General features: G+C 48.9%; 1 protein-coding gene across 1 annotated transcript; it reads right to left on the reverse strand.

Annotated features, from left to right (window-relative positions):
- Positions 1-4,218: 4,218 nt before the first annotated feature.
- Positions 4,219-6,712, reverse strand: LOC144603137 (prostate stem cell antigen-like). Its single transcript, XM_078416286.1, has 3 exons — positions 6,661-6,712; positions 5,090-5,200; positions 4,219-4,406 (listed from the first exon to the last, which is right to left on the reverse strand). The coding sequence occupies exons 1-3, from the start codon at positions 6,710-6,712 to the stop codon at positions 4,219-4,221; spliced, it is 351 nt and encodes a 116-aa protein (XP_078272412.1).
- Positions 6,713-8,141: the final 1,429 nt, after the last annotated feature.

The following is an 8,141-nucleotide window of genomic DNA, read 5'->3' on the forward strand; positions in this document are numbered from 1 at the left end:
AAAGGACGAATTACTAATGACAACAGCGATTCTGGAGAGGAGAAATCGAGCAAGTAGATACAAGAAATGCTGCTGCTGGTAACAAGCCTCCCCCGACAAAGCACTGGATGTGGTCAAGCATCATCCGTAGAGACGGCACACGAGGCCAGAATGGAAACTGGGTCTGTGGCGCTGTGACGCAGCAAGGCATTCAAGAGAGAGCTAGATAGAGCTCTTAAGGATAGCGGAGTCAGGGGGTACGGGGAGAAGGCAGGTACGGGATACTGATTGAGAATGATCAGCCATGATCACATTGAATGGCGGTGCTGGCTCCGAATGGCCTACTCCTGCACCTATTGCCTATTGTCTATTGTCTCTACCGGTGCGCCACCATTGATGCCAGTGCAGTAATGATCACTTGTGGGGCAGTTTTCTGAAATTGCTTTGGAGAATTTGAGAGGGTTTGACACAGATTCGTGACCAGTACAGGCGTCCGGGTTTATGTGGAGAATGGGGTTGAGAGGGAGAGATAGATCAGCCATGATTGAATGGCGGAGTAGACTCGATGGGCCGAATGGCTTAATCCTGATCCTTGAACTTATGAAAGAAAGGAATACGCTCACATTTTACTTTGAAAATCAGTACTTTATTGAGATGCGGCAACACATGAACAGAGTAATGGTACAAGCTCCAAGTTATATGATTATTATTATCATCCAAATTATTAAAAGATTGCAAATATCAAGCATTGTGTATTAGCATGGGCTTCGTCAACTGGAAGGAGGTTGTCCTTAACCAGGTTAAGCAGACAAAAAGAGTAGCAAAGTCAAATGTGAGTCCCTTGAAGGCAGACACGGGTAAAATTATTATGGGTAACAAGGAAATGGCAGAAGAGTTGAACAGGTACTTCGGATCTGTCTTCACTAAGAAAGACACAAACAATCTCCCAGATGTACTGGAGATCAGTGGATCTAGGTGGGTAGAGGAACTGAAATAAATTTTCATTAGGCGAGAAATTGTATTGGGTAGACTGATAGGACTGAAGGTTGATAAATCCCCCAGGGCCTGATGGTCTACATCCCAGGGTAATCGGGGAGGTGGCTCTGGAAATAGTGAACGCATTGGTGAAAGGGAAATTATGCTTGACTAATCTTCTGGAATTTTTTGAGGACGTGACAAGTAAAATGGATGAAGGGGAGCCAGTGGATGTAGTGTATCTAGACTTTCAGAAAGCCTTTGATAAGGTCCTGCACGGGAGCTTGGTAACTAAAATTAGAGCACATGGTATTGGGGGTAGGGTGTTGACATGGATAGAGAATTGGTTGGCAGACAGGAAGGAAAAAATAGGAGTAAACGAGTCGTTTTCATAATTACAGGCAGTGGCGAGTGGAGTGCCGCAAGGCTCGGTGTTGGGGCCACAACTGTTTACCATATATATTAATGATTTGGAAGAGGGAATTAGAAGCAACACTAGCATGTTTGACGATGACACAAAGCTGGGTGGCAGTATGTACTGCGAAGAGGATGTTAGGAGATTGCAGGGTGACCTGGACAGGTTGAGTTAGTGGGCAGATGCGTGGCAGATGCAGTATAATATAGATAAATGTGAGGTTATCCATTTTGGCGGCAGAAACAAGGAGGCAGATTATTATCTCAATAGAGTTAGGTTAGGTAAGGTGGAGGTCCAGCGAGAACAGGGTGTCCTTGTTCACCAGTCACTGAAAATTGGCGTGCAGATGCAGCAGGCAGTGAAGAAAGCTAAAGGCACGTTGGCCCTCATAACGAGAGGATTTCAGTATGGGAGTAAAGAGGTTATTCTACAGTTGTATAGGGCCCTGGTAAGACCACATCTGGAGTATGGTGTACAGTTTTGCTCTCCTAATTTGAGGAAAGACATCCTTGTAATTGAGGCAGTGCAGCGTAGGTTCACGAGATTGATCCCTGGGATGGCGGGATTGACATATGAGGAAACATTGAAAAGACTGGGCTTGTATTCACTGGAGTTTAGAAGGATGAGAGGGGATCTTATAGAAACATCTAAAATTATAAAAGGACTGGACAAGCTAGATGCAAGAAAAATGTTCCCAATGTTGTGCGAGTCCAGAACCAGGGGCCACAGTCTTAGAATAAAGGGGAGGTCATTTAAAACTGGGGTGAGGAAGAACTGTTTTAACCAGACAGTTGTGAATTTGTGGAATTCTCTGCCACGGAGGGCAGTGGAAGCCAAATCACTGGATGGATTTAAGAGAGAGTTAGATAGAGTTCTAGGGGCTAGTGGAATCAAGAGATATGGGGAGAAGGCAGGCACGGGGTACTGATTGTGGACGATCAAACATGATCACAATGAACGGCGGTGCTGGCTCGAAGGGCCAAATGGCCTCCTCCTGCACATATTTTCTATGTTTCTATGTTTCTAGGGGCGCGGAGAATGAGACCAGCGACCAGGACCAAAAGGCAATTCATCTTTGGATTTGAGCAGCTGAGCTTCGAAGGCAAGAGAGGGAACAGGAAAAAAAATCGATCAGAAGTCTTTCAAACTCCCTGAAATCTGAAGAAGGGTCCCAACTGGAAACGTCACCAGTCCGTGTTCTCCAGAGCTGCTGCCTCACTCGCTGAGTTACGACAGCTCTCTGAGCCTTGATTGAAAATCCCCCTGTGGTTTTGACAAAAGGGAGGGTCTTCTAGAGGTAACAGGAGGCAAGATAAAGGATGAATTTCTGAAGAACAACAGCGACTCGGGAGAGGAGCAATCGAGCAAGTAGATACAAGAAATGCTGCTGCTGGTAACAAGGCTCCCCCGACAAAGCACTGGATGTGGTCAGGCCACATCCGCAGAGACGGCACACGAGGCCAGCATGGAACCCGGGTCTCTGGCGCTGTGAGGCAGCAACGCGTTTAAGAGAGAGCCAAATAGAGCTCTGAGGGATAGCGGAGTCAGGGCGTGTGGGGAGAAAGAAGAAACGGGGTACTGAAGGATGAGAGGGGATCTTATAGAAACATCTAAAGTTATAAAAGGACTGGACAATCTAGATGCAGGAAAAAAATTCCCAATGTTGGGCGAGTCCAGAACCAGGGGTCACAGTCTTAGAATAAAGGGGAGGCTATTTAAAACTGGGGTGAGAAAAAACAGTTTCACCCAGACAGTTGTGAATTTGTGGAATTCTCTGCCACGGAGGGCAGTGGAAGCCAAAATACTGGATGGATTTAAGAGAGAGTTAGATAGAGTTCTAGAGGCTAGTGGAATCAAGAGATATGGGGAGAAGGCAGGCACGGGCTACTGATTGTGGACGATCAACCATGATCACAATGAATGGCGGTGCTGGCTCTAAGGGCCAAATGGCCTCCTCCTGCACCTATTACTGCCATTGCAGTAATGATCACTTGTCAGGCAGTTTTCTGAAATTGCTTTGGAGAATTTGAGAGAGGCTTTGACACAGATTCTTGATCAGTACAGGCGTCCGGGGTTATGTGGAGAATGGGGTTGAGAGGGAGAGATAGATCAGCCATGATTGAATGGCGGTGTAGACTCGATGGGCCGAGTGGCTTAATCCTGGTCCCGGAACTTATGAAATAAAGGAATACGCTCACATTTTCTTTTGAAAATCAGTACTTTATTGAGATGCGGCAACAGATGAACAGAGTAATGGTACAAGCTCCAAGTTATATATGATTCTCATTATCATCCAAATTATTAAAAGGTTGCAAATATCATGCATTGTGTAGTAGCATGGGCTTCGTCAACTGGAAGGAGGTTGTCCAAGCGGTGCCTGCGTAACATGCTTGTCCAGCCTCCCGAGATCAACCCAGTGTCATAAGGGCATAAGTCATACAGCAGGTGATAGGAGCAGAATTAGGCCATTCGGCCCATCGAGTCTACTACGCCATTCGATCGTGTCTGGTCTATCTCTCCCTCCCAACCCCATTCTCCTGCCGTCTTCCCACAACCCCTGACACCCGCACTAATCAAGAATCTATCTATCTCTGCCTTAAAATTTTCAATTCACTTGGCCTCCACTGCCTTCTGTTGGAGTTACTAAAGCTGTATGCATGTAATCATCTACAAAGCATAATTCAAATCAATACCAAAAAAAAGTGAATTCGAAATGTGAGGAATTGCAGTACATCTGTTAGATTAAGCAGATCATCTCCTGGAAATCAAGTGTTAAGACTCATCATCCCTGATCTTCCGACATACAGCACCCGGACATTTACACGGTGCATTATTATTATGCATTTGCTTCACATAAATATTGCAAACCAGACTGACACCAGAGCAGGGAACAGCACAAGAGATAATTTAACTTGGTCACTCGCGTTGCAGAGGTCAGTATTACAACAGTGGATAGCGACTGAAACTTCTCCAGACTCATCCTGTTGAACACAAACAGCAGGAGGAATACATCCAGCGTAGTAAACCGTTACACCAGCTGGAGAAACAGAATGGACAGTTAAATAATTTCTGTGTTCATGGTTCATGTACCATTTTAGAGTGATACAGCGTGGACACAGGCCCTTCGGCCCAACTTGCCCACCCGGCCAACATGTCCCAGCGACACGTCCCACCTGCCTGCGCTTGGTCTATATCCCCCCCCCCCTCCACAACCACCCAAACTTGTCCTATCTATGTACCTGTCCAACTGTTTCTTAAATGTTGGGAAAGTCCCTGCCTCAACTACCTCCTCTCGCAGCTTGTTCCATATACCTGCCGCGCTCTGTGTGAATGCCACTGAGTTTTCACATGTCTATGAGTAAATCAGCTATTGATTCACAGAATTGTACAGTCTTTACATCTTTGCCAGGACTAGAGGGTGTGAGCTACAGGGAGAGGTTGAGTAGATTGGGTCTCCTTTCCTTGGAGTGCAGGAGGATGAGGGGTAACCTATTCCAGTATAAAATCATGAGAGGACTGGATCGGGTAGATGCACAGAGTCTCTTGCCCAGAGTAGATTCGAGAACAAGATGACATAGGTTTAAGGTGAAGGGGAAAAGATTTTAATAGGAATCGGCGGGGGTAACCTTTTCACACAAAGGGTTGGGGGGTATGTTTCCGCGCTGTATCTCTAAACCAAGCTAAGCTAGAGGTGTGCATCTCAAATTGGTTCTTACATACCAGCCGTCCCATTCCCAAAAAAGCATTGCTCGTCTTTGCCAGGGCATGTAACAGATTCGGTCACGCATCTGTTTGTTGATCGTGGGCAGTAGTAACACCGCAAACAGTTACCTGTACATGAGAACAGGGAAGGTTGTGTGAGAGACACCTGTAGCTCATTCTGCGGCTGCTCTGAAAACGAGCAACTCCTTTCAATAAACAAAGAACAGTCCCGCCACAAACTGCTGGAGTAACTCAGCGGGTCAGGCTAGCCTCTCTGGAGAAGAAGTAGAAGTGATGTTTTGGTCGAGACCCTCCCCCATCCGAGTGGTTGTACTGGCTTGAAAGTCGCCTTGTTGAGTCTCGTTGTCTGTAACTCGTTTTCACCGAGCTGCCAGTCCCGCTGTGTTACTCCAGCACTTTGTATCTATTTTCGGTGGGGGTGGGGGAGGGGAGGTGTGGGAAGGGAGGGGAAAGGGGGTGGAGGGGAAGAATGGTGGGGTGGGAAGGGGTGGGATTGGGGGTGGGGAAGGGGAGGGGGAACAGGGGGTGAGGGGGTGGAGGGAGGGGAATGGGGAGAGGGTAGTGGGGTTGGGAAGGGGAGGGGAGGGAGTGGGGAGGGGGTGTATGGGAGGAGGGAGGGGAATGGGGAGGGGAGTGGGGGAAGGGGAGGGGAGTGGGGGTGGGGAGAGGGGAGTGGGGTTGGGGGGAGGGGAATGGGGGAAAGAGGGTGAGGTGGAGGGGTGGGGGGGAATGGGGGAGCGGAGTGGAGGTGGGGTAGGGGAGTGGGGGTGGGGTAGGGGAGTGGCTGTGGGGGGAACCGGGGGAAGGGGAGCAGGGGCGGAGTGGGGGTGGAGGGAGGGGAATGGGGGGAGTGTAGTGGGGGTGGGGATGGGGAGGGGAGGGTGTGGGGAGGGGGTTGGGGAATGGAATGGGGGAAGGGGAGCGGAGGGGGAGAGGTGTGGGAGCGGTGGAGGGGAGTGGGGGGGACGAGGGGTGTGGTGAGGGAGAGGGGTGGAGGGGAGGGGAATGGGGAGAGGGGAGTGGGGGTAGGGGAATGGGGAAAGGGGGTGGGGGTGGAGGGGTGGGGGTGGGGGGGATGGGGGAGCGGTGTGGGGTGGGGTAGGAGATTGGGGGTGGGGTAGGGGAGTGGGGGTGGGGTAGGGGAGTGGGGGTGGGGTAGGGGAGTGGGGGGAGGGGAGGAGAGGGTGCTGACCGATGCAGGAGAGGCTTTGATCCACGGCTCGCTCTGGCTGCAGTGCTGGCCACACGGAGCCGAGGTCAGTGCCCCCCTTCTCCCCTTCCCCTTCGCTGCTCGCCCGCCCACGGCCCCGGGAGACTATCCCCGCCCGGCAACGGGCTTCGTCAATTGGGGGAGGATTGCCCCAGGGAGAGGTTTGGACCCAACGCGTCCACCTCAGTCTAGTATAACAATAAAACACTCTTGACTTGACAATAACTAACTCCATATTCAGTAAGAAACTCCCTACATGTTAACAAACACACAGGCTAAATTCCGATCCCACTTGAGAATCTAAAATGCCTTTCCACAGTTAAATTGCAGGACAGCAAAATAGTTTTGATATTCTTACCCAGAGGGGCGCTGAGAATGAGACCAGCGACCAGGACCAAAAGGCAATTCATCTTTGGATTTGAGCAGCTGAGCTTCGAAGGCAAGATAGAGAACAGGAAAAAAATTCGAACACAAGTCTTTCAAACTCCCTGATATATGAAGAAGGGTCCCAGCTGGAAACGTCACCAGTCCGTATTCTCCAGAGCTGCTGTCTGACTCGCTGAGTTACGCCAGCTCTCTGCGCCTTTATTGAAAATCCCCCTGTGGTTTTGATAAATGGGAGGGTCTTCTAGAAGTAGTGGGAGGAGGCAAGATAAAGGACGAATTACTGATGAAAACAACGACTCTGGAGAGGAGAAATCGAGCAAGTAGATACAAGAAATGCTGCTGCTGATAACAAGCCTCCCCGACAAAGCACTGGTTGTGGTCAGGCAACATCCATAAAGACGGCACACGAGGCCAGCATGGAAACTGGGTCTCTGGCGCTGTGACGCAGCAAGGCATTCAAGAGAGAGCTGGATAGAGCTCTTAAGGATAGCGGAGTCAGGGGGGATGGGGAGAAGGCAGGAACGGGGTACTGATTGAGAATGATCAGCCATGATCACATTGAATGGTGGTGCTGGCTCTGAATGGCCTACTCCTGCACCTATTGTCTATTGTCTATTGTCTCTACCGGTGCGCCACCATTGATGCCAGTGCAGTAATGATCACTTGTGAGGCAGTTTTCTGAAATTGCTTTGGAGAATTTGAGAGAGGCTTTGACACAGATTCTTGATCAGTACAGGCGTCCGGGGTTATGTGGAGAATGGGGTTGAGAGGGAGAGATAGATCAGCCATGATTGAATGGCGGAGTAGAGTCGATGGGCCGAATGGCTTAATCCTGATCCTTGAACTTATGAAAGAAAAGAATACGCTCACATTTTACTTTGAAAATCAGTACTTTATTGAGATGCGGCAACACATGAACAGAGTAATGGTACAAGCTCCAAGTTATATGATTATCATTATCGTCCAAATTATTAAAAGATTGCAAATATCAAGCATTTAGTATTAGCATGGGCTTCGTCAACTGGAAGGAGGTTGTCCTTAAGCAGGTTAAGCAGACAAAAAGAGTAGCAAAGTCAAATGTGGGTCCCTTGAAGGCAGATACGGGTGAAATTATTATGGGTAACTTGGAAATGGCAGAAGAGTTGAACAGGCACTTCGGATCTGTCTTCACTAAGAAAGACACAAACAATCTCCCAGATGTGCTGGAGATCAGTGGATCTAGGTGGGTAGAGGAACTGAAATAAATTTTCATTAGGCGAGAAATTGTATTGGGTAGACTGATAGGACTGAAGGTTGATAAATCCCCCGGGGCCTGGTGGTCTACACCCCAGGGTACACGGGGGGGTGGCTCTGGAAATAGTGAACGCATTGGTGATCATTTTCCAATGTTCAATAGATTCAAGATCAGTTCCTGAGGATTGCAGGACAGCTTATGTTATTCCACTTTTCAAG

The sequence above is a fragment of the Rhinoraja longicauda genome, chromosome 19 (genome assembly GCF_053455715.1).
Source record: "Rhinoraja longicauda isolate Sanriku21f chromosome 19, sRhiLon1.1, whole genome shotgun sequence".
Classification (NCBI taxonomy): domain Eukaryota; kingdom Metazoa; phylum Chordata; class Chondrichthyes; order Rajiformes; family Arhynchobatidae; genus Rhinoraja; species Rhinoraja longicauda.